The sequence below is a fragment of the Hevea brasiliensis genome, chromosome 16, assembly GCF_030052815.1.
Source record: "Hevea brasiliensis isolate MT/VB/25A 57/8 chromosome 16, ASM3005281v1, whole genome shotgun sequence".
In the NCBI taxonomy this organism is placed as follows: domain Eukaryota; kingdom Viridiplantae; phylum Streptophyta; class Magnoliopsida; order Malpighiales; family Euphorbiaceae; genus Hevea; species Hevea brasiliensis.
The window spans coordinates 56,565,355-56,593,132 of NC_079508.1; the positions used below are offsets into that span (position 1 = coordinate 56,565,355).

Here is a 27,778-nt window from a genome sequence, read left to right on the forward strand (position 1 = left end):
AGAATACTTTAAGAGATCGAGGGAGAGTTCTTACCCGATTCTCAGCCAAATCTTAATAAAGTATGTGGAGTTCGGAAGAGAGTTCTTATCCGAAATCTCCAGCTTAAATTCTTAACAAAATACATCAAGAGATCGGGAGAGAATTCTTACCGGAATTCTCCTAACCTGGATCCAAAATATCCCAATTTTAATATTCGAATTAACCCTAAACAAAAATCCGCTACACAACATCTACTCACTAAGAGTCATCCCATGTACTCATGTTCTTGGGCAACCTTGAATAGTGAAATATCAAATATTCCTTTTATCCATACAAAAGATTAACATCGTCACTCCAACACCCTCCCCCTTCCCCCCCCCCCTAATTAGCAATTTTAATTTATGAAGAGCACAATGTTAAATCTGTCTACCCTCGTTGAGGGACGAAGTGGGGTGCCTAACACCTTTCCCACCCGTATACGGACCCCAAACCTAGAATCTCTGTATTCGAAGTGGTTTCTTTTTAATTTACCTTTACAAATGGTTTTCTTTAATTTCCCTCAAAATTAAAGTGGCGACTCCTCACTTTACCCACTTCGGTGAGAGCTCGTCCAGACAACTGCAAAAACCCTTGCGACAGTATCCTTAGTGGTCAATTACCTTTTGAAGCATATACAGGTCTTGAGTTCGACACCCAACTCACCCTTTTTTCTCTTTTACTTTTACTTACATTAAATCCTAACCATCCATCCTTAGGAAATGATCTCAACCATCCATTTCTTATATATATATATATATATATATATATATATATATATTTCCAAATCTTTATTTCTTCTGCATGTCCACCCCATCTCTCTTCTGTCGCCTAACACTCTTACCTCACCAGTCACCACTCCAGCTCTAAACCTTCAGTTCTTCTCCTCTGTCGACCTTCACCATTGCCTTACCTCCCCAGCAAGTAACTATGATAAACAATTTTTTTTTTTTAACATGAAATTTAAATTTTCACTAAAATTTGAGGGATTAAGGAGGGGTTTCAGCTTAAGCCCAATGTCAAAATCCGATCCCATGGGCTGGACCGACACTAGAACCTGGGTCGACATAAAACTCCTGAGGCCTGTAGTAAGCCTTACTGTTTCTAAATCCATAACCAAAGCCCAAAAACTAAGGCCCAACATGTAAATAAAATAAAAATAAAATATTTCATTTTAATTTGGGTCAACCCAACCCGATGATTATCACATACTAAAGCGAGGGAAGTCCAACTCAACCCTATTATCACCATTTACAAATTATATATATATATCGTAAAAATTTTCGTTAAGTAAAAACCAATAACTCAATTTAACATTCTCTCTAACAAGATCCCTAATACTACTAACATATGCGTAGTTCTAAATTACAAATTTAAAAAAATAATATTACAAATAAATAACGGTTAATGAACTTGCGAGAAAGAAAGCAAGTTACTTTGAAAAAGAACTCATACTGTTCCCTGAAAAAATAGTGAACAGGAGTGAGCGTTCGATTCAGAGAGTAAATATTTATTTTACATACAATTTCTATAACTATCTAATTCTAATGCATCATTGGAGATGGAATGCATCATCTTCATACAAGTCAAATGAATCACATAAAATCACATCAAAGATAATATGGAACACTCACGCACCCGTGTCAAACCTATACTCACACCTATATATATATGGGGAGCTGATTTTCCTACGCAGCTCTCTTAATCCAATGTCTGCCAGCGAGATCAACTCGAGCCGGACTTTCACTTAATAACCCATATGCGGGGGTCAGCGAGATCAACTCAAAGCCGTACTCACCCCGACTTCCTCAAAAAAAGGACCGGCCCTCAAGCGAGACTAACTCAAGCCGATTTGCCCATCTTACCCATATCCATATATACCACATACACACCCACTCACACACACACAGCTCTAGATTATCAAAACATAGCAACCAAAGTAATATCATCAAGTATAAATGCAAAGCAGAGCATGCATAATATTTAACTACATAAATATAAGTATAAGTAATGCATGAATACGTCAAAAATATAATAATATTAAAATTGTAAATAAAATAAATATCTACTCACAGTACACTAGGAACTATTGTGACTGCTAGGTGAAGGAAAATAGTTAACCTCAATTACCTAATTAATTATATTATAAATTTATTAGCACTGATTTAAAATAAGACTCTAAAAAGACAACAGACAGCCTAATTCATGCCAAAAATTCGACAAAATTTTCCTATACATAGGACCTACCCAACTTGCAAAATGGTTCAAATAATACTTTTAAACTCAACCCATATCTCATCAACATCATATGGCCCCTCCTAGGCCCTTCAAATCAGATAATAGTCATAAACTTAAAATTTTATGTTTTAGTTCCTATAATTGACATTTTGTAAAAATTCATTCAAATAAGCTCTAAAAATTCTAAAATTTTACCCTATGATCCTTAATAAGGTTATAAAGCTATTGCAAAAGGAATTGTAATTTTCTAATCACCCATGAATATTTTATAAATTTTTTATTCAAAAATATTACTTAATTCCATAAGTTTCCAATAGCTAACATATTCTTAATTCAACCCAATTCAACATTCATATATTTAGCTCTCCATTCTCAAACTTCAATCAATCATATAAAATTTAAATACCATAAATTCAGATAATCATATATACCCATATGCTAAAAATCTAACTAAAATTCATATATATTTTTTCAAAAATATTACACAAACACTAAAAAATTCAACAAACACAATAGAATATCTCTAAATAATTTTACTTTAATCATATATTTTTCTTAGAATTTTTCTCTAATTTTTTCTGTTTAAGAAACATTGCATTTAAATACCACAGACTGAGAAATAAGAAAAATAATCTTAACCAAAGCTTATCTATGTCTCAAAAATTTCAAAAATTTATGAGGAAGTTTCTGAAAGTTGAATCATCCCCAAAGCTCACCGGAGCCACCGCCAAAATCACAGCACACAAAGGTCGGTCACCGACAATATCTGTCGAAACTGGTCACACCAAATGTTCCTCTCCTCCTCCTGAATCCATAGGTGGTCTCGGGTCGTCGATCCAACAATCAGATCGTCAGAAATCTCATCGAAAAGTTAAAAAAAAAAAAATCGATTTTCTCTCTCCTTGCCAGCGCCAGAAACGCCCACCAAATTCCACAAGGTAGGTATCATTTAAAAGAGCTCTCTATCAGGAGTCCATAGCCGCTGCAATCACTCCGATCGGACGTCGGGATCACCGAATACGAGCGTTCAAAATTTGAAACCCATTTTTCTCTCTCCTGCCTTGCCGCAGTTGCTGAAGGCTTGACCGGATGTCAGCTAGAGATCGCCGATGGCTGCTGGTGCCGCCTAGGGTGTCGTTAGCCAGTGAGAGCAGTCGCCAGAGTAAGAAAAAGGAGAGAGGGAGAGAGATGAGAGAGAAAGAGTGGTGGTGGTGGTGGGAGAGAGAGAGAGAGAAAATCATTTTTTTTTTAATTGCTGAAAGTGGGTGTAGCCCACTGCTACACGCCATTGTCACATCCAACTTTTTCCCTTTTTTTTTTAAATTTTGGGAATGAATCTGAATAGACATGTTGTCTAGATTCATTCTTGGAAAAATTTTAATTTTTTTCTTTCTTTTCTTTCTTTTTATAATAATAATAATAATAATAATGATAATGATAATGATAATGATACATGTAAAAATAATATTCATTTAATAAAAATACCATTATGAAAATATAAATTTAAAATAATAAATAAATTATTAATAAATTATTAGCTTAATAAAAAAAATATTTATTAAAAAAAATTTAAGTTGTTACATCCAAACTAAATAATAAAATCAAACCTATTAAGCACAAAATTGAACCTGGCCACTAAAAGAGCAGAGGGATCCAGAGCCGAAGACTTAGAAACATGTTTGAGGAAGAGACCGGAACCCCTTGTTGGAACTTCGCTATAGAGAACCATCAAAGGACAGAAAGAGCACTCCACAGGTAACCCAACCACTAATCGCTCTAAACAGCAGAAGAAAGAACCAATAGAAAACCCCACCATGGCCAAACCAAGTAGATCAACACAAAGACACCCAAGAATAAATAAGAGCGCTTTTTCATCCAAATCATTCGCTCCTCAGTCGCTTGAGAAACGAACAAGCCCATCCAACAGCTTGAGCTTCTCGTGTCGAGCCACCTGGCGAGGACAAAAGAGTCGGTCTCCAATGGGCGCTGGATGACACAAGGCAACCACCGACAGCCTTTTTAACCCATCATATGCCATCCTCAACAAAAAAAGTCACTGCTTCTAAGGTTCTACCATGGCTACCCCTAACTAGATTTGTCCTTAAAAAACTCTCACCCTGCAAGCTCTTAGATTTGCAAGATAAACCAACCAAAACCAAAACTATAAACAACCCACACAGAGGAGGGGAGGGAGACCCTACACCCAACCAGAGAAAACCACCATCCCCTGCCCAGAAAACAGGGGTGAACACTAGAGATAGATCAAACCCGCATATTATTTACATATTATTTAAAAGGGTAACTTGAATAATTTTTTTACTTAAATATTATTAATTAAAATAATAATAAACTCTAACAGATTAAAAGAATGATAGAATGAGTTTTGACTGATTAAATGATGAGAGAACTTACAAATTTTTAAATTTAAATTTAAAAACTTCATAAAAAAACTTAATAAACATTACACATTTAAAAAGAAAAATTTATTAAAGTACCTCCATTTGTACAAGTTTTGTACATTTCACGATTACACTATCAATTTGGCAGACCGGCCAGCCCAAATTTAATAACAGTGATAAAGGGTGCAGACGTCCGATCTCGTGCATCGCTAATATTTAAGTTCTTAGATAGCATAATGTTTACCATTAGGCAAGATGCGCTGTTACTAAAAGGGTAACCACTAAGCTAAAGTTATTTATTCGGCTTTATCCACTATTTAAGCTCTAAGGAAACTTGAAATTAGAAAGCAACAAAATTAAGAAGGTATATTTTCAATCAACCTTCAAAACGCTCATCTTTTTTTTTTTTTTTTTTTTTTTTCGTGCAATTCTGTGAAATAATGGCTCTATTTTGAACAAAAAAGTCAAGCAGTAACGTATGTCAAAAACAGCTAAAAACTTGATTATACTGTTCTCTCATATTTCTAGACCTAATCCCATCATTTACATTTTGATCAAGTCAAGAATCCATTCTTTCCAAAACATATACAAAATCAAATCAATCATCCCTCATATTTGGAGCTTCACACCCTGCAAAATGTTTCAACAGAACAAGTAGATAAAATCTTGGCTTTCAAGAAACAGCTAAGACATACACATTTATAGTGTAACCAAATTTAAGCAGTGAAGAAGTAAATAGATTCCAAACTCTTTCAATTTATGCATCTCGTTGGCTAGGCCCTTCCTTTCCAATCTTCTTAAATATAAACCCAAACTATTTGGTTAATAAATCAATGGTAGATCAACATTCAAGCTGTGAAAGAAAAGGCTTTTCCCTCTTTTTTTTATATTTTTTTTAATACAAGGGCAGAATTGGTATAAAAGTAAATTCATTAATTAGGCTGTGACAATAGCACCATCCATGCATAAAAGATTGACATTATCTTTTGTTGAGAAGTAGTGAAGCAAAAAATAAGAGTAAAACTCCAGTAAAGTAACCAATCCAGAATACAGCAAAGGAATCGAAACAAAGAAGATATACTTGATCTCAAAGAAACAAGACTGTGATAGACCTAAAATGAAAGAAAGATTGAACCATTCTATTAACCCATAAAACTGATCCAACAAATAATCTGAAAATATACAACCAGAGATAATTTTTCTTCAGCACCAAAAATATGAAACAAGTCTAGATTTACCAGCAAACAAATTCATTTATTAAGCAACAATTAGAATTTGACATTAACATCAACCATCAACAGAGTCCAAATAACCAGTCAAAAAGTTTTGCTATACTTTTAAGTAGAGAAACTAATGCAACTACTACATATCTATGGAATGTGAATTCTCTTTTACAAACAGGAAATCCACACAAAAGTTTGAGTTCTCATCATGCAACAGTAATGTTGATGCTATTTCCAAGTAGAAGAATGGAAAGATAAGCAAATGCTATGAACTGAATAAAATCAGCAATAATGAAATTATTGGAAAGTTTAGTGCATTGTAAAATTATCTAAGAACCCTTCACCATGACCACACAAAAGCTATAAAACATAAAAATGAAAGAAAGAAGAAAAAGTTATAGCATAGATGCAACTCACAAATTCTTGATATTTCAAGGGGTAGCAATTGATCATCTTAATCAGACTATCCATGTAGCAATATTCCGATGTTCAAAGAGTAAATAATGTGACCGGAGTTGAACAATTAAATGTAAGTCCATCATATGCTTCACTCATATCACCCACCAACACTTGTGTCACTTTCACTATTTCCATTCTCATGGTATTCATCAAAATCTTCCTCAGATGAAGCAACCATATCATGGTCAAGTCCATTGTCTAAACTGTCAAGAATTGGAATTATCCAATTTCCACCTGTTGTACCTCTAGCATGTGCTGTAGAAACCAAACTGTCACTTTCCTTCTTAACTTCCTCTTGAGGTTGCAACTCTCTTGTATTTCGAGAACCAAGTAAGACAAGGTCTAACATTTTCCTCCGAACAATAGAAATGGAGTTTGGTGAAATCAAGCACCCCTTGACATATGCTTCTCTAAGAAACACAGTATGTGCACTTCCCTTTGTTGATATATAGAAAATTCCAGGATGTTTCAAAAGCAATTCTCTCACATTTACTTCCATACCAAAATCCTTTCTAAAATGTGCCAATCTTTCAACCTCAACCATCTTCTCCACAGTTAAGCTCAAGAACTCATGAATTATTGCAACTGCCTGCTTCTCATACCGCTCTACCCCTCCAGGAGTACGCACCTTAAAAACCTCCTTTGTCTCATAGGGTTTCAGATAAGGAAGCCTTTGCCAATTCTTCATTTTCTCTTTCATCCCTCCCTCAATCTTAAACCCTGTGGGATAATTAATGAGAAAGGCAAATTTAATCTCAAACTCACTCAACCACTTCTCCCTATATTCCTTCTCTCTCCATTTCTCAATTTCAGCCAGTCCCAAATCCTCAGCTTGGTCAACTAGTTCCACTACTTCCAAATCAACTAACCTAAAATGATCTTTATACTTACCTAAAATCGAGTCCCTAAAATCTTCTGGCAGACCCAGTTCCCTCCTAATCAACCTCAAAGCATGAACGTGAAGAATTCCACTTCTGGAAATCAACAACAACTTCTTTATTCTCCTCACAGATTCCAATTCACACTCCTTAATAATATTCTCTTCTTCACCAATCAAATCACTCATTTTCTTTGTGATTCTACAACATAGATTCCTCCTAACATGGTGCATGAATACCTCAAACACGTGAGGGTATTTCTGAACAAATGCACCCACACTCAAGTTCAATCCGATAATGTTTTTCCAACGGGACATCAATTGCACAGATACATAAGGGCCGCGTTTTCTACTGGACATGAGCTCGTGAATTTTGAGGATGGTTTTGAGTTTCTTGAGGTGAGTAGTGAGTTTGTCCAGTTTAGAGTCTCTAGTTCGGTTCTCCAAGCGGGTTTGGGCAGTATCTGCTGGTTTTCTCCATCTTTTTTGGACAAATGAGTTGAACGGACCAAATGGGATTTTGGGTGAGCTTCTACTCAGTGGATTAGAATGGGTTCTGATTTGAAGTATTATTTGGAAGCGAAAATTTTCCAACAGAATCATATTCTTTGATTAAACCCTCACCAAAAATGTTGAGGTTTATTGATTTGAATCATAATATCTACTTGACACCAAAAATTCAACGGGAATACAAATTAGAACAGAAATTAATGAAATACCAGCAAATAACTTACTTTGGCAAGTTGCCTCCCATCAACATCAGCAGTCTCTATCCCTTGTCTATCCCATTCTTTGATAATGATTCCCACAATAGACACGAAAGCATTAAACTACATGAAGAATCAGACCAAGAAGCGATGCAAGCAAAAACCATCAAGAAGAATTGCTTATATTCCCTTCAAAAAAAAAAAAAACCTTTACAGAATAACAGTGATAGAAGATCATGGATTTTGGCGACAATGGGCGGGTGGAGGCGATCCAAGCCATGAAAACGGCTTCTTTAAACAAGGAGAGGAATTATAATCTGGGCTTTAGTTAGCCCTTTTGCTTAGGTTTTGGATTGGCAGATTTGAGTCTCGCGCCACTGCATGGAAGTGGGAAATTGGGCTTGGCTGTGGAGTGGAGTTGGGTTAGCAGCAACGTGAAAATGCCTGCGTTGGTTTCCCTACGTTTATTCTGTTTATTTGCTTTACCATGCGTGTATACACGCGCCTTACCAGTAAGGACCAAAAACTTCTTCGATTGTGAATAAATATATTTTTTAAAATTACTATTTTAAATATTGTTAAAAAAAGAAAGAAATAAATTTAAAATTAATATATTAAATAATAATACTAAATAAATTTTAATTATATCTAATAATTTTTAGCGTAATAATAAAAATAACAAAATTTAAATAAAGCTGAGTAGATAGCCGATTGTTTTTTGTAAGTTGTTTATAATAAGGATCCTCCATGTCTTTCCCTTTTCCAAGATAGTTAATATTTACGGCCTTCCAATATGAAAACAAAACCAGAAAGTGCTTGGACTACATCAGGTCACCACTTGAAAAATGAAAAATTGGTTTCCTGCGGCTTGCAATGAGTAATTTTTAAATATCAACTTGTTAAATGTATAATCTTTGGGCAATAGCCCACAGTAAGAAAATTAATATGAAAGAAATTGTCTTAACTTGTTGATTATCCCGCTAATTTTCTATGGTTTATGAGATGAATAATAATCTAAATTTATGCCCCACAATCCTTGACATCTTATATTATATGATTAATTCATGTTAAGTTATTAAGCTTAATTAACAAGCTTTAACTTAATTATATCCTTCTTAAAAAAAAAAAAACTTAATTATACCCGGGACCATCTTTTTTGTTCTCTTTCCCTAATAGGTTTGTCAGATTGGTCAACCAAACGAATTTCCTTGATATTTCCTTTATAACCTGGTACAATTTTTTAGTAAAATTGAGGTTTCTTTATAAATTCAATCTATATGATTAATTCAGATAAAGTTTAATTTTGAAAATTACAAAGATTTTGGAGCAGATGTAAATCAATCAAATTATTTGTGAGCTATTCAAATTTTGCTTCGAAAATATTTGAAATCAACATGATTGATCGATTTTAGTTAAACATAACTTAAATAATTTAAAGAAATTATCTGTCTGAGTTTGTTTAAAATTATACTTTTATTTTTATTTTTATGTATATATATTAACATATACTTAAAAATTTATTAATTAAACTCTAAAAAAATCATTTTCATATAATGAGCGCACAGCATAGAAAATTACCTAAATTAAAAGAAAAACTTCTAATATAGAATTAAAAAAAATGCCCATTACATGATACTGCAACATTCAATATTATCGTAACATAAAGCAAAATTAACACTGACGAGGCATTTGCCCTTGGTTTCGCCAATGTGTGTCATATGAAATAATTTAATAATGATAATTAATCATATTTCCATAATTAATCAGAGCTGCATAATCTAATTAATTTTTGGGCATTGTCATTATTCTCATGAAGCTCGGATCTCCTTTCAGATAAATTAAAAAATAATAATAAATTAGATTTTCTGTACTGTAATCTTCCATGCCCCGCCAGAAAGAGGACCCAACAGAGATCCAAAAAAGTCCAAACGCAGACCCATCCAATCAAATCAATCAACCAATCAAATGCGTGATTCAAATGCACAGAATTTTCATTCATCTATGATAATTTATTTGGGAAAAAATAATTTATATATACAAAATATTTTTTATTAAAAATATTTTATTATTTAATTATAATGTTAAATTAATTTTATATATATATATATATATAAAAGTGTGTTTATATTTTAATAAGATTATAAAAATTTTAAAAATAAAAAATAATTTTTTCTTTTAAAAAATAAAAATTATTTTTACTTTATTTTTTCTTTGCTCGAAAAAATATTTTTCGCTTAATCAATTTTTCTTAGTATCACAAATATTAAAAATATAAAAATTATTTTTTAAAAAAATATTTTTTATAAAATAAATGAAATCTTATATAGTAATATTAATATTAAAAAAGGCAAAAAGCTCATTTTAACTTTTTTTTTTAAGTTTTATTAAAAAGTTTAGTTAATTTTTTAAGTACTTTAAGATCCATTTAAGTTCCTCAAAATTTTAAAATAACATATTTAAATCCAAATTTAATGGTAATTAGCATATTTTGAACAAAAAAATGAGTCACATTGTCACATGATAGACTAATATCATTTTTTTTTTCTAACCGTTTACTATCATCTCCTTTCACTCACAAATCTAATATAAAACCTAAATAAATTTTGATGGTTCCTTGATCATTGTGTGAGGATTTGTGAGATAAGTTAAAATTGATTCATCTTCGTCATTGTTGCGGTCGTTTGCTTTAGCAAGGGGCAGTTCATGCATAAGAGGACATATCGAAGATGTTAACCCATTAATGAGGTGCTATTGTCACAAAAATATGAACAATATGAAATGACACAAATCCTAAAAGACTTTTTTTTATATGCGAAATTTCGAGTAAATGAATTTAGTTAATGAAATTATATATTATTGTTATCACGTTGTAATGTTAATTTGATAATTGAGTTTTTGAATTTTATATGCACATGCAAAATGAAGATTGCAGATGATGGGGATATTTTGATTAAATTTATGCTGAGGTAATTGCTTAGGTGAGAAGAGAAAGCTGAAATATGAGATTAAGGGGTTAAGAAAGATGGATGGAGTTGGCATGGTTTTGGAGGAAGTTGATACGGAATAACCGAAGGTTCTAAAAAAAGTAAGAGAGAGGAAATTGTGATGGGAGATACAAAAAAGCATAAAAATCAAAAAGTCTTCTTTGCTAGCAGTGATTGCCTTTTGGCTATTGTTTGTAGCAATTTGTTGTCTTCATGTAGGGTGTGGAATGATAATTTTAGTTATATTTTATATTGTTTTTTTGAGTGAGGGAATGAATGATTTGTGCATGTGAAGTAAAATTAAGAAGGATTGCTATTAAGGTGGCATCTACGAATTAATTACAGTAAGGAGATAGATTAAAAATGAAATAGATTCTCCATCTCTACGTTTGTCTTTTTCTTATAATTTTCAAGGAAATCATCTATACATTAGAGATTTTGCTTCAAGATTTTAGATTACCAAGATTATAGTTACTCATTTTGTGAGAATTGATTTTCATTTATTATCAAGTGGGTTTGTGTAACAATCCAAAATAAAAAAAAAAAAATTCAAAAAAGTTAAAACAGCAGCCTCCCCTCACCCAAAAACTCTCTCTCTCCCGTCACTCTCTCTCCCCCTCCCTTTTTCTTCTGACCAGCGAGCCTCCAGCCACCATGGTAGGCCGGCGAGAGGTCTCCCCACCTTGGACGTCGCCAGCTCACCACCAGCTGGCCGGAGAAGCACCAGAAGCGGCGGTAAGTGATGGAGGAGAGAGAAAAACGCGCGCACAGTGGGCAACAACTTCCAGGCGCGATTTCGACTTCATCCGACGTCCGATTGAGGCGATTGAGGTAGCGTTGAAAAGCTTGTTCCGAGAGCTTTCTTTTTGATACCTATTTTATAACATTTGGTGGTCGGATGAGTGAGATAAGGAAGAGAGAAATTTCGGATTTTTCAAACTTTTTCGTCAGATCTAGGACGATCCGACCGTTGGATTGACGATTCGACATCACCTATGGACGGAGGAAGAGGAGAGGAATATTATGGTATCATCAGATTCGACAGATGTCGCCGGCAACCAGCGGTCAGCCACCGTGCGCAGTGGTTCCAGCGATGGCTCCGGTGAGCTTTGAAGATGATTCAACTTCCAGAGACTTCCTCATAAATTTTTGAAATTTTTGAGACACAGATAAGTTTTGGGTAAGATTATTTTCATTATTTCTTAGTCTGTGGTACTTAAATGCAGTGTTTTTTAAACAGGAAAAATTAGAGAAAAATTCTAAAAAAAATATATGATGAAAGTAAAATTATTTGGAGATATTTTATGGTATTTGTTGAATTTTTAAGTGATTGTAGAATATTTTTGAAAAATATCTGTGGATTTTAGTTAGATTTTTAGCATTCGAGCCTATAAGATCATCTGGATTTATGGTATTTAAATTTTATATGATTGGTTGAAGCTTGACGATAGAGAGTTAAATATGTGAATATTGATTTGAGTTGAATTAGGAACATGTTAGTTGTTGGAGACTTATGGAATTGAGTAATATTCTTGAATAAAAATTCATAAAATATTCATGGGTGATTAGAAAATTACAATTCCTTTTGCGATAGTTTTATAATCTTATTAAGGACCGCGGGGCAAAATTTTAGAATTTTTAGAGCTTGTTTGAGTGGATTTTTACAAAATATCAATTATAGGGACTAAAACATAATTTTTTAAGTTTATGACTATTGTCTGATTTGGAGGGCCCAGGAGGGGCTATATAATGTTGATGTGATGTGATTATGGAAATTGAGAATTTATAAGTGTTATTTGAATATTTTTGCAGGTTGGGTAGGTTCTAGATATAGGGTAAACTATATCGAATTTTCGGCATAAATTGGGATTGCCTCTTAAATTTTTTTTTTTATTTGAATTAGCACTAATAAATTTACAATAAAATTATATAGGTGATCAGGGTCAACCATCTTCTTTCACCCAACCTCTACAGTCGTCTCTGGTGTACTACGAGTAAAATATTAATTTTAATTATAATTTCAATATTATTATATGTTTAGACATGCTCATGTATCACTTATAAATATGTATCTATGTAGTTAAATACTAGACACGTTTTATATTGCATTCTTAATTGATGAAGTGCCATGGATGTTGTTTATGGTAATTTGGAGCAGTGTGCGTGTGATGGCGTACGTGTGGTGTGTGGTATTGGATATGGATAGGACGGGTAGATGCGGGTTGAGAGACACTCGCTGGGACCCTATCCTTTGTGGATAAGTCAGGGTAGGCACGGCACGAGATAATCTTGTTGGCCCCCGCATTTGGTTTATCAAGTGAAAGTCCGGCTTGAGAGACACTCGCTGGTAGAGGTTGGATTAAGAGAGCTGTATAGGGGATTGGCTCTCGTATATGTACTGTTTGAATATTATTGGGTGTGTGAGTGCTCCAAATTACTTTTTTGCTGTTATGATATGATTTGTATGAAAATTTTGATGGTGTTGCATTCCACTCTTTAGGATGTATTAGCTTTAGATAGTCAGAGAAATTATAGTTAAAATCATATTTTACTCCTTGAGTCGAATGCTCACTTCTGTTCACCTATTTTTCCAAGCTACAGGAGGAATTCTTTTACAGAGCAATCTGCTTTCTTCCTTGTAGGTTTAACGTCAGTTATTTAATTGTTTTATTATTTTTTTCTAAATTTGAAATCTAGAACTCCGCATGTGTTAGCAGTAGTATGAACCTTGTTAGGAATCATGTTAATTGAAATTATTGAGATTAATAAATGAATATTTGTATGATATTTAAACAATTTGTAAGTGATAGTATTAGGGTTGAGTGGGGCTCCCTTGATTTCAGTTTTTGATGGTTATCAAATTGGGTTGACCCGAATAAAAATATTTTATTTTATTTAATTTTATTTACATGTTGGGCCTAAGTTTTTGGGCATTGGTTATGGATTTGAGAACAGTAAGGCTTATTACGGGCCTCGGGGGCTTTTATGCCGGCTCGGGTTCTAGTGCCGATCCGGCCCATAGGTTGGATTGTGACAAATATCGTATCAGAGCTTAAGCTTTAGTTTCATGGGAAAGTTTATACCTAGAGTTGTCACATGTGGAGTATAAGATTATGTTTCTTCTTCTTCTGTAATTCCTTGCTTCTAGATTCTATGTTATTCCTCGATTAGTATAAGAGTGCTTCAGTTTAGCATCTCAATTTTGTGAAGTACATGGTGATGTGAAATAGACTTAGCAAACGTGTTGAGGTCTGCCGTGGAAATACATACTCCAAGAAATACTATATTTTTATCAGTATGGGTTTAAGTGGTGTGCCTATCTGGTGCAAGGCATGAGTACATAAAAGTGAGTTTTGAAAGTACAGTTGCCCTAGATAAGGGTAAGGATACCATTGCTGGCAGTCGTCAGTGGATGACCCAGTCAGAGTAAGTTTATGATATCAGTAGATTCAAGAGTGATAAGAGATTGTGAGACCTAGTCTGTCAGGACGTATCGTAGTAACTATATAATGTTCTCGATGTCCGCTCTGTAAGTTGCAGATTACAGTACCAACATGAAATTATTGTGTTGAGCTGCGTGCATCCTTATGGTGCTCCATAATGAGGTTGTTACAAATATACTTTATTTTGGTACAGTTATGCCATAACAGGGTTTTATTATTGCAAAAGAGTTTGGAAATCCCAGGTAGAGATTTAAAACTCTAGAGCTAGAATATCGAAGGGTCACAGTTGTAAGGTAGCTAGAGTCAGTGACTTAGTTACCCTAGAATGAGCTATAGTTACATCAGGAATTGCTGAAAGACTAGAGGTTTTAGTATAGTCATAAATTAAAGGTAACACCTATAGGATGAGGCCATTTGGTCTTTTATATTGGGTCTTAGATATGCAATGGGCCTTTTGTTTAATGTTTAGTGAAAAACAGTATCTTCGTTGTGTAGCAGTAGAGCGTAGGGTATGATTTTTCTCCCCTAAAGGAGACAGGATGCTATGGATGATGTTCATAGCTTATAAAACGATGCTTTAAGGAGTTTGCAGTATGATAAGAGAGCAGATAACCAGACGTGATTGTGGCAAGGTGGTAGATGTAGTACCTTTTTCGCAGTCAGTTATGACGTAAAGCGGTCTTATTCTTTCAAGAGAGATAAGGGTTTATTACTAATGATGGTGATCAATAAAATAGTGCCCCAGATGGGACTGTAGAGTGTGGTAGATAATAGTTAGCTCGGGTATCCTGGAGAGGGTACAAGCTCCATTATATGAACCATAAATGATCAGATCATGATAGATATAAAGCCTTTGAATTGAATGACGGATTTGGGTGCCTAGTATCTTAAGTTTTGGCTAATTGAGTAAAAATGGAATAATAATAATAATAATAATAACAATAAAATAAATAATAAATAAATAAATAAAATAAAATTGCTACAAAATCAATTCTCGAGGTAGTAAAGGTATTATGGAGGCTAAAGGATAAGAATAGAGATCACACAATAAATGTATGGCTAAAATTTCCTGAGTTCCTTTCTAACTTCATATTATTCAAAACAATAGTATAATCTAATTATAATAGTGTTAAGAGTAATAAATTAGCGAAGATAAATCACAAAAAGCTAGTGGATAGAGAAAGTGCATAATGAAAATTTGGACAATTGATTACAGATGCAACATAATCTAAATGCCAGTGGCAGTACTTGCTAGGGTGGTCAAAGGACCAAATCTGAGTAGCACAGATATGTGATAACCTGGTAGAGACTCTGAAATATACAGTTAGCAAGTACAACTGTTATGTTAGGAAGAAGAATGGAATCAGGAATATAATAGTCAAGTTCTATTATGGGCAAGATAAAAGAAATATATGAAAGGACAACTTGAAGGGTGCATAATAAAATGAACAAGGTTAAGATATAGGGTAGGCTAAGTGTTATTCTTGGCAAGGTGATTGACAAGGATGGAGAACCCAAAATGGGACCACATTAGTGAGAATAGTGATAGAGGTATGGAATCTAGTAATGTGATACTCATAATATGATGTAGTCGAGGTAGTGCCGGGGGCTAGAATATAAAGCTTGGAGTTACATGATTGGATCATATTTTATCTATTCCCTATTCCTAAAGTGAAGTGGATAGCAACGGAGTAAGATTTCTTTAACTTGTTAACAGTAACAAGAAGATTAGGCGAGGAATATAATAATAATGAGCAAAAGCTAAAAGGTGTGTAATGGTATTATGAATTATCTAATCAGGTAGGGAAAAGAAGTTAGTAAGTAGCAAGTTGGATAAAAGTCAATGTAATGAATCAAATAGGTATGATGAGAGGAAAGAATTATAGATAATGACACATTGGCTTTAGACTAAACTTTTGAGATAGTGAGAAGGTAGTTAGAGGTTCGTTATGAATGTCAGGCGAATGTTTTTAGTGTGATCAACATAATCACTTTGTAGTGAAGCAATAATGATAGGATAACAGTAGGGGTAGAACGAAAAGCGACAAGTATAGGTAGTTATAAATCACTAGAAAGTTCAAGGATCAAATTAATGACCATAGGTAAAGGTGGAATTAGTACTGGAAAAATCTATTAATGAGAGAAATCTTTAGGATTCAATAAAAGTTGAGGGCACAATATAAATGATGATAGGTATGAATCATAGATCGAGTATAAGTAAAGTTAATAAATTATAAAATATTATGTCAGGAAGGACAATGGTATGGTAAAGGGTTCATGCAGATGATACCTTATAGGTTGATTACAATTGTGCTAGGAGATGATGAAGTTTGAAGAGAAAGACCAAGAAACATAGGTTAAATGTTATTATATGGACAATCGGGTGTAGTTGACTGTAAGAGGATATTTTTCTTTCTCTTCAAGTTTAGCTTGTGCTTTTGGTTCTAGAAGGTTATATAAGGAACAGAGACTGAGTCAACGAGACCTAGTTATTTGAGAGTTTGGTAGGCACCAATTCATACACAATCTCCTGGTATGAGAATGACGGTAAGTGCATACTTAATGTTAAGTATGAAAGGAAGATTAGAGTAGTGACAGAAGTTAAATTGAGTTAGATATCAGGGCTTGCAACCCTTCTGAACTATAAGCTGTATAAAGTGCTATTTGTGGATGAGTTTCAGTGGATGAAATTGCTGTTGATAGATAAATTTGAAGTTGAAGTTTGGAAAGCTGTGGGCCATGGATGTGATTATATTAAAGAGAGTGAACATGTGAAATATCTTATCTGGGATTATGGTACAATACTCATTTCTCACTACTATGAAAGTTCAGGTAAAAATTATAGTTTCAAGGATACTTATCTAACCATGAAGAGTAATTTACTACAAAGGGTAGTAGGAAATAATAATATTCTGAAGGTCAAGTTGGAAAGAGAGATACAAGAAGAAATTTTCTATGGTTAATTATAAATGTCACATAATGGAAGGACGTGCTGGTAGGAGCCAATCGTAAGGTTAGAATTCCAGAAGTAATGGAACTAGTAATCAAGATAGGACTAAGGTTAAGAAATAAGTACAACAGGGTGAAAAGTTATCAACAATAGCAGAAACAGAGTTGGTTACAATGAGGAGAATAAGGAGGAATAAGTATGCTAAGGATACACTAAGAGATATTTAAAACAAGTTATAGTGAGATGATAGATTAAGGGAGTAGTAGAGCCTCGATCTAAGTGCCAATGTATCAAAAAGTACATCACATGATCAGGAGCTTTAGGAAGAAGTCAAGATACTTACATTTCAGAGAAGGAGTGGGAAATGATAAGGTCGCACTAGCTAGGTTGTCAAGGAACACAAACACTTTTGTCACATAGAAGGAGAGACCCAGTTCACTTTTCAATATTGATAAATGATACACTTGGCCCTTGGAGGGAACTCTACCTAACTAGTTACATAAGATGGATAGAGGTTAGTCTAAGTACTTTAGTAATGACATAAATATATTGGAAATTTGAAGTATCATGAAAGTGAGAAGATGCACAGGTACTAACCATTGAGGTCAAATGAGAAGTAAAGATTTATAATAAGATGCCTATGATAGGTGCTACAGAAAACATCTTATAGAATATTATAGGATAAGGAACACAAGTTATATCCTTGGGAAGCAGAAGGTTGAGGGGTAAACGCCAAGGTTGATTGAAGTTAAGAGACATCGAGTCAAGTACAGAGAGGTATAGTGAATACTTGAGATGTTAGAAAAATGGCCAATGAATAGTTAAGAGATAAGAGCATCTCTAGTAAAATATGATGACATTTAGGGTACTACGGTAAAAATTAGAGAGTAGAGGAATGCGATCTATACTGCACGAAGAGTTTGGAAAATAGAATGTTTCAAACATATTTGCATAGCTGGAGGAGTAAATGCTCACATCTATCCCAATACCCTTCTTTCCTCATCCCTTGTTTATTTGAAAATTTGAGGATGAATTTTTCTTAAGGGGGGAAGAATGTAACAACCCAAAATAAAAAAAAAAAAATTAAAAAAAAAAGTTAAAACAGCAACCCCCCCTCACCCAAAAACTCTCTCTCTCCCGTCACTCTCTCTCCCCCTCCCTTTTTCTTCTGACCGGTGAGCCTCTAACCACCATGGCCGACCGGCGAGAGGTCCCCTCACCTTGGATGTCACCGGCTCACCACCAGCTGGCCGGAGAAGCACCAGAAGCGGTAGCAAGTGATGGAGGAGAGAGAAAAACGTGCGCACAATGGGCAGCAACTTCCAAGCACGATTCCTGCTTCATCTGACGTCCAATCGAGGCGATTCAGGTGGCGTTGGAAAGCTTGTTCCTAGAGCTTTCTTTTGATAACTTTTTTGCAACATTTGGTGGTCGGATGAGTGAGATATGGAGGAGAGAAATTTTGGATTTTTTAAGTTTTTTCGTCAGATATAGGACAATCCGACCATTGGATCAATGATCCGAGACCACCTATGGACTGAGGAAGAGGAGAGGAACATTATGGTATGATCAGATCCGGCAGATGTAGTTGGCGCGGTGGTTTTGGCGATGGCTTCGGTGAGCTTTGGGGATGATTCAACTTCCAGAGACTTCTTCATAAATTTTTAAAATTTTTGAGAAACAGAGAAGCTTTGGATAAAATTATTTTCATTATTTCTCAATCTGTGGTGCTTAAATGCAGTATTTCTTAAACAAGAAAAATTCTAAGAAAAATATATGATGAAAGTAAAATTATTTGGAGATATTTTTATGGTATTTGTTGAATTTTTAAATGATTGTGGAATATTTTTGAAAAATATATGTGGGTTTTAGTTAGATTTTTAGCATCTGAGCCTATAAGATCATCTGGATTTATGGTATTTAAAATTTATATGATTGGTTGAAGCTTGAGGATGGAGAGTTAAGTATGTGAATGTTGATTTGGGTTGAATTAGGAACATGTTAGCTGTTGGAAACTTATGGAATTGAGTAATATTCTTGAATAAAAATTCATAAAATATTCATGAGTGATTAGAAAATTACAATTCATTTTGCGATAGCTTTATAACCTTATTAAGGACCGCATGATAAAATTTTAGAATTTTTAGAGTTTGTTTGAGTGGATTTTTACAAAATATCAATTATATAGACTAAAATATAATTTTTTAAGTTTATGACTATTATCTGATTTGGAGGGCCCAGGAGGGCCATATAATGTTGATAAAATGTGATTGTGAAAATTGAGAATTTAAAAGTGTTATTTAAATCTTTTTGCAGGTTGGGTAGATCCTAGGTTTAGGGAAAACTCTGTCGAATTTTCAGCATAAATTAGGATTGCCTCTTTAAATTTATTTTTATTTGAATTAGCACTAATAAATTCACAATAAAATTATATAGGTGATCAGAGTCGACCATTTTCCTTCACCCAACATTTACAGTCATATCTGATGTACTGTGAGTAAAATATTAATTTTAATTATAATTTTAATATTATTATATGTTCAGGCATGCCCATGCATCATTTATAAATATGTATCTATGTAGTTAAATACTAGGCAAGTTTTATATTACATTATTAATTGATGAAGTGTCATGAATGTTATTTATGATAATTTGAAGCAGTGTGCATGCGTTGGCGTGCGTGTGGTATATGGTATTGGATTTGGATAGGATGGGTAGACGCGGCTTGAGAGACACTCACTGAGACCCGATCTTTTATGAATAAGTCATGGTAGGCACTGCTCGAGATGATCTCGCTGGCCCCCGCATTTAGTTTATCAAGCAAAAGTCCAGCTTGAGAGACACTCGTTGGCAGAGGTTAGATTAAGAGAGCTGTATAGGGGATCAGCTCCTGTATATGTACTGTTTAAATATTATTGGGTGTGTGAGTACACCAAATTAACTTTTTACTGATATGATGTGATTTGTATGAAAATTTTGATGGTGTTGCATTATACTCTTTAGGATGCATTAGCTTTAGATAGTTATAGAAATTATAGTTAAAATCGATATTTTACTCCCTGAGTCGAACGCTCATCCCTGTTTACCTATTTTTCTAGGCTATAGGATGAGTTATTTTACACAGCAATCTGCTTTCTTCTTTGTAGGTTTAACGTCAGTTATTTAATTATTTTATTATTTTTTTCTAAATTTGAGATCTAAAACTCCGCATGTGTTAGCAGTAGTATGGACCTTATTAGGAATCATATTAATTTAAATCCTTGAGATTAATAAATGAAGATTTGTATGATATTTAAATAATTTATAAGTGATGGTATCAGGGTTAAGCGGGGCTCCCCTGACTTCAGTTTTTTATGGTTATCAGATTGGGTTGATTCGAATAAAAATATTTTATTTTATTTAATTTTATTTGCATGTTGGGCCTAAGTTTTTAGGCTTTGGTTATAGATTTGAGAACAGTAAGACTTATTATAGGTCTCGAAGGCTTTATGTCGATCTAAGTCTAGTGTTGGTCAAGCTCATAAATTGGGTTGTGATAGTTTGAGTAACTCTTTCCGTTGAAACTTTGTTAAATTTAAACTTAAATATGCCCTTTTAAAAATTTAAAGAGTTTAAATGGATTTTAAAATACTTTAAAAGCTAATTTAACTTTTTGATAACATTTAAAGGGTCAAAATAGATCTTACGCCTATTAAAAACTTAGGATAAATTTTACTCCTCACTCAACTTTGCTGAGGCAAAGTAGCTCTTTAGGATGAGTAAATTATTTTAGTTCTTATATTTTGATTTATTTTAATAAAATCACTTATTTTTTACTTATTAACGCTTGTGAAGATTTTATTGAATTTTAATTATTAATAAAAATAAAAAATAAGTGGTTTTATTATAATAAATTATTAAAATATAATAATTAAAACAAAATAACTCATCCAAGAACTTACACGTGATGGAAGCCTCCAACTGCACGTCATCACTGCCACACTCTTGGTTTGGACCCCACTAAGAACCGTAGGTGGGCTGTCCCTGAAATACCAACTTCTTCTCTCTCTTTATAATCGTCTCCTGTTCAAGGTTTAGCAGAAAGCCAGTTGGTTTCGTGGAAAGTGGAAAGGTGCAGAATTCTTATGCTTTTTATATTCTAATTTCGTGTTTAGTTTTGTTACCCACAGTGTTTAACTGGGTATGTTTGATTCAGGGAAATGAGAAGAAAGGGTTGAGCTTCTTTTGCTTGTTTCTTGTTGGTGGAATCAAGATGGAGTTGTTTTCACCATTTGGTCTTCGTGTTTGGTCGTGGGTTTCTCTAGTGCTCTTGCTGGTGAATAGTGGAACAGTATTATCGGATTCCGAATATCTGATTGGGCTTGGGAGCTATGATATTACAGGACCTGCTGCTGATGTTAATATGATGGGTTATGCGAACACTGAGCAGATTGCTTCTGGGATTCACTTTAGGTTGCGGGCTCGGACTTTTATTGTGGCGGAGCCACAGGCGAGCCGGGTAGTATTCGTCAATTTGGATGCTTGCATGGCCTCACAGCTTGTGAAAATTAAAGTGATTGAGCGATTGAAGGCGAGGTAATCCTCATTTCTGCATATTAGTTTGGCAGAGAAAATACTTTTCGCCGTTTGGGACACTTATGAAAATAGGTTAACGGAAAATCATGACTTCCTCACAATCTTATTAAAAAAACACTTTAGTTTAACATTGTAATCAAACTATGGAATGGAAAATATTTTCATGTAAAACATTTTCTTAGAAAACAATTTACATTCAAAACATTATATATATATATATATATATATATATATATATATATAAAAGATATTTTCTGCAAAATAAAGAAGCAGAATTTCAGAACATGTGAAATCTGGAAGATTGGTTTGATAAGGTTGAAAAAAAGTGCATACCTTAGAATGCACAGGAGTGTGTTTTATTTTCTGGTTTTTAAAATCATCCTTGTGAAATAATATTATGTGAATAAATGGCAGGTATGGGGATCTCTATACTGAACAGAATGTTGCTATCAGTGGTATTCATACCCATGCTGGTCCTGGGGGCTACCTCCAATACGTTGTGTATATTATAACATCACTTGGATTTGTGCGTCAATCTTTTGATGTTATTGTAGATGGCATTGAGAAGAGCATAGTACAAGCTCATGAAAATCTCCGGCCAGGATCAATTTTTGTGAATAAGGGTAAGCGAGATTTGCTTTTACTAGTGCTGCATTCTTCTGCTGCTTGTCAACAGGATCAAATGTTTGAATAATCTTTAATTTGTGAATCCTTTGTCTAATGGATGGAAAGAAAATAGGAGGCTGCTTCCATGGTGTTTGAATTTGTGTTCTGGAATTTGGTATCTTCTTGAATGCATCAAGTCTATAAACTTATTGATTTTGCTTCCATGCTTCTTTGTTCTCTAACTTTTATCCTAATAAAAGAGTAGTCCTCTGTAATCGGGATCAGCATTGCAATTTATGTTCAGTAGCATTAACATGTGTGAGTTTTCTTGATTTGGGGATGCTTTGTGATTGAAATGACTTTTGCTTCTGCAATTTTTTGACAAAACAACTTTCTTTGTTAATTTCATATGGAGCTTCAAGATCTCTTTCGGTCTAGTGATGTGATGCCTTTTATCCAAAATGTTTCCATTAATTCATCACCTCCTTTATCTTTTCTATAGCAGTAAATTGCCTCAACTGATGCATGCAAATATGTTATACTTTATATGCATGAATCCAGTTATATGGCAAGATAAAAGGCTTTCATCTTCGTGACTTCTAGGAAAATGATAACCTTCAACATTTAGAGAATTTAGTCAATTATACATTTATTGTTATGTTAATGTTGGTTTTTTTTTTCCCTTAACAAAAGGATTTAAACATAGAATTACTCCTTTCATTGTTGTCTTAATCTTTATTATTCCACAACGTACCCATTTTTATTTTGCACCTTGAATCTATGCTCTTGTAGAGAAACTTGTTATTGTTACCTTTTGCTTGTGTTTTGTTTTCCTTCTAGTCTTTTCCTTTCCATTTCTCTTGTTATTCAGGGGTCTGGATTTGGTTGTATGGTTTTATGTAATCTCATGAAGGTTTTGGCTTTTTACTATATACTGACAGGAGAGCTGTTAGATGCTGGTGTTAATCGCAGTCCTAGTGCATATCTTAATAATCCTGCAGAAGAGCGTAACAAATACATGTACGATGTTGACAAAGACATGACTCTTCTGAAATTTGTTGATAATGAGTGGGGTCCAGTTGGTAGCTTCAATTGGTTTGCTACTCATGGAACTTCAATGAGTCGTACAAACTCTTTGGTAAGTGGGGATAACAAGGGTGCAGCTGCACGATTTATGGAGGACTGGTTTGAAAAGAATGGTGTTGGCGGCTCATATTCTGATGAAAGTGTAGCTGATGGAAGTCCTCGAAGAGTCTCAAACATAATTCCACGCCTGCCTAGTAATCGTGAGTTGCTCATTTTGCACTTCTATCAAGATACTGCAATTCAGTCTAGCCTGGTTTAGTCCAATGGCTAAAAGTATATCACTTAGTTGACATGTGTTAGGTTTGAGTCCCCAATCACCCAATCCCTTATCCAAAAAAAAAAAAAAAGATACTGCAATTCAGAAGGGCTTAAGCTTGTTTTATCTATGGTTTCAGAGAAAAATTTCATATTATCTGCTAAAGTTTTTAGCTTGCGTAGAAGCAAGTGTGGATGACTGATATATGAATTTGTGACTGATGCGAAAACATAAGCATAATTGCTTAGGACAATTTGTAGCTTCTGAAAATATTTACTGTGCTGAACTTGGATCTGATATCTTATTATCACAGCTCCGGTGCTGTTAAACAACTTTAGGAGCGAATTTGAACTATCTGAATGATGCAATATAGCTCCAACTTTGCATCTGTTGCCCATTGAAATGTATAGTAGGAGAGAGAAAAATGTCATCCTTGCATTTACTTGTTGATATTTGTGTATTTGCAGGCCATGAGCTTCTGGAGCTTGCTGCATCCTTCCAGTCTTCTCCTGGTAGACCAGCAACCAAGATTCTTAGTGTTGCAAGGCGTGTCAGAAGTACTCTTAGGCAGGCTGAGAAACCTGGATTTGTATCTGCATTTTGTCAAACTAACTGTGGTGATGTTAGCCCTAATGTGCTTGGAGCCTTCTGTATAGACACTGGGCTACCTTGTGACTTCAACCACAGTACCTGTGGTGGAAAGAATGAGTTGTGCTATGGCCGAGGACCTGGGTATTTAATCATCTTCCTTTTAGTGCTTTTGATGGTACAATATGCCTTAAATGTGTAATACTAAATTATACCTTGAGCTTAACCTGACAGTTATCCTGATGAGTTTGAAAGTACACGGATTATTGGGGAGAGGCAATTCCAAAAAGCTGTGGAACTTTTCAACAAAGCATCTGAGCAAGTAAATGGAAAGGTTGATTATCGTCACACCTTCCTAGACTTCTCCCAGCTTGAAGTGACACTTCCTAAACAAGGGGGAGGTTTTGAGGTAGTAAATACTTGTCCTGCTGCAATGGGCTTTGCATTTGCTGCAGGAACAACAGATGGACCTGGAGCTTTTGATTTTAAGCAAGGAGATGACAAGGTAATCATTTATTGTTATCTTAATGTGTCTCAAATTTTTCTATCTCACAATGCTCGTGATATTCAATTTCTGAATGTTTTGTGTGATTGTTTTCATTGTGATATAAATCTTAGGGAAATACCTTCTGGAGGCTGGTCCGTAACTTCCTGAAAACACCAAATAAGGAACAAATTGATTGTCAGCATCCAAAACCCATCTTACTTGATACTGGTGAAATGAAGCAACCGTATGATTGGGCAGTGAGTTGCATTATTGTTTATACATTTGTTGTGTGACGAGAATGTAGTCAGTAATAAAGTTCTAAACAAGATGATACTTTATGCTCTCACAAATTCGATCATTATAAAACTCAAGATGGGTAGATTTTGCTAGTGATAGTATTTGATAACTGGTATTTTTTTTTTTCAATAATTTTATCCAACAAATGTCTTTTGATGTTGGTCTTAAAAAACTTAGTTTTTCTAAAAACTAATTGTTTGTTCATGGATTATGCAGCCTTCTATACTTCCAATCCAGATCCTGAGAGTGGGGCAGCTAGTCATTCTTAGTGTACCAGGAGGTATAAACTTGCATTGTCCTTTTCCTTTCTTTCCCTGCAAGATTCATCATTTGTAGATTTATTGTCTCATTATTGCAAATAGACTAATGTCTGATTTTAGATGGAATGAGAAATTTGTTTGATAGCCATAGATTGGAAAACATGCTAAATTCTGGTTTTTGCCAGCTATAATTGTTGACTGGGATGGACCAAATGAGGTCAACCTCAGCACAGTCCATTTTGTTCAATGGAGAAATGTGCAACGTCTTTTCAATGCAAATGAATTTATTTGTTTAATTAGAATGTGTCTAACTTGTGGCGGGCTGAACACAAGACATTTTTGTTGGAAAACCAAATTTGACTGTTTTATCATCAATTTCAAACATAAGCATTATATTCTGTACAATATGTAACTAAATAGTGCTTGAGAATAGTCCAGTTCCATGCTGAGGCCAATGCTGTCCTGGCCTGGCGAACTGGCTGGGCCTGGTGAACTGGCATGGCACAGCCAGCCAAATTGGCTGAACAGGCAGGTCCCTCCCCAATTTGATCGGACCTGTGTTCGCAATAACAATTATACTAACATTAACCCTGATAGGAGAATCATGGTTTTGACTCTAATTGCAATCAAGTGGTCGATGATATTATTCTGTTGTAATTAGTTTCAACACTTTTTATGCATCAATATTTGTTTGTCCAACCAATATGCTTCTCAAAGTTCATGAATTTTACATTTCTTTCAAACAGAATTCACAACAATGGCTGGGAGGCGTCTTCGAGATGCTGTGAGGACGGTGCTAACAAGTGGAAATAAAGATTTCAGTGGCAATGTTCATGTTGTTATAGCTGGTTTGACTAATACTTATTCACAGTACGTGACCACCTTTGAAGAATACGAAGTGCAGAGATACGAAGTAAGTATATATTTTAGTTAATGAAATAAAAATAAAATAGTTTCATATTCAAACTAGTCACTGAAAAACTCCACAATTTTATTGTCTTAAAACACGCTTCAGCATTCAGAAAATGATGGTAGGTTAGGTTGCTTTACTTCCTTGGGAACATGCCTCAATAGCCAAACTAGCTTATCCCAGCTGGTTCTATAATGGGAGTTCCATGAGGCTGTCAAGTTCCTACCTTTAGATTGGTACTGCATGATTTTAAGCAGCATTTCAATGGATCATGATGGGGAATAATTGTGTGAGCCTAAATTAGTAGTCATAATTTTGTTTTAGGGCTTCTGGGTATGGTACTTGTTAGCTCTATAGTTCATTTTTCTCAGAAAGTGAAATTATTCTCAGGGTGCCTCCACTTTATTTGGTCCACACACACTCAGTGCGTATGTTCAGGAGTTCAAGAAACTTGCAAGCGCCCTTCTCAGTGGACAGGCTGTGGAGCCTGGTCCGCAACCACCTGATCTCCTAAATAAGCAAATAAGCTTGCTTCCCCCAGTTGTAATGGATACAACCCCTGGCGGTGTAAATTTTGGTGATTGCATTTCTGATGTTCCAAAGAATTCTACCTTCAAGAGAGGTGAGACAGTAACAGTTGTTTTCTGGTCAGCATGCCCCAGGAATGACCTCATGATTGAAGGTACATTTGCCCTTGTGGAGATCCTTGAGGGAAAGGATACCTGGGCTCCAGCATATGATGATGATGATTTTTGCCTTCGCTTTAAGTGGTCAAGACCTTCAATACTAAGTGCGCGTAGTCAGGCAACCTTGGAATGGAGGATCCCACAGTCTGCCACACCTGGTGTCTATAGAATAAGACATTTTGGTGCTGCAAAGAGCCTTCTGGGTTCTGTTCGCCATTTCACCGGCTCATCTAGTGCTTTTGTTGTAGAATGATAAAGCTTATTCTGATAACTTAGGCACATGTATTCTATCCTTGTATTTGTTTTGATCATGATATAATTACTGGGGGTTTCTACATATATCACCTTTAACTCAGGAAGCCCTTATTCTGTCCTGATCAAAATAAATCAGGATAAACTTTAATTCATCTCCATATCTGATGTACTTGGGGCAGCAGGGCTACCTTGTACTAAACCAACTCACCATTTTTTTTTCCTTTTTGGTTGGTTACACTTATTCAGTGTGGTTAATTTGTGGTTTATCTGATACTTAGTTGGCTAATTAATGTTCCTTAATAGAAAATAGTTTAGATAGGAGCAAGAACTGAGAGAACAGTTTATAATTCTGTACGCATATTGCAGTTTCATGCTTCCCTTAAGCTGCCTCCACAAATCAGGTTATTGTGAAGGTATTCTTTTTATTTCATTAAATAGGATCATAGGCTTTAATTAGTGTGAAAACTATGTCACCA

At 34.5% G+C, this 27,778-nt stretch overlaps 2 protein-coding genes across 2 annotated transcripts; one reads left to right on the forward strand and one right to left on the reverse strand.

The window, feature by feature from the left end:
- Positions 1-5,081: 5,081 nt before the first annotated feature.
- On the reverse strand, positions 5,082-8,341 carry LOC110666329 (protein ROOT PRIMORDIUM DEFECTIVE 1). Its single transcript, XM_021826771.2, has 2 exons — positions 6,294-8,341; positions 5,082-5,283 (listed from the first exon to the last, which is right to left on the reverse strand). Exon 1 carries the CDS (start codon positions 7,813-7,815, stop codon positions 6,433-6,435), a length of 1,383 nt encoding a protein of 460 aa, XP_021682463.2. The 5' UTR covers positions 7,816-8,341; the 3' UTR covers positions 5,082-5,283; positions 6,294-6,432.
- A 12,937-nt stretch (positions 8,342-21,278) lies between these two features.
- LOC110666330 (neutral ceramidase 1) lies at positions 21,279-27,588 on the forward strand. The gene is made up of 10 exons (XM_021826772.2): positions 21,279-21,407; positions 21,492-21,871; positions 22,286-22,494; positions 23,419-23,763; positions 24,287-24,551; positions 24,642-24,912; positions 25,026-25,151; positions 25,408-25,471; positions 26,198-26,364; positions 26,752-27,588. Exons 2-10 carry the CDS (start codon positions 21,549-21,551, stop codon positions 27,298-27,300), a joined length of 2,319 nt encoding a protein of 772 aa, XP_021682464.2. The 5' UTR covers positions 21,279-21,407; positions 21,492-21,548; the 3' UTR covers positions 27,301-27,588.
- Positions 27,589-27,778: the final 190 nt, after the last annotated feature.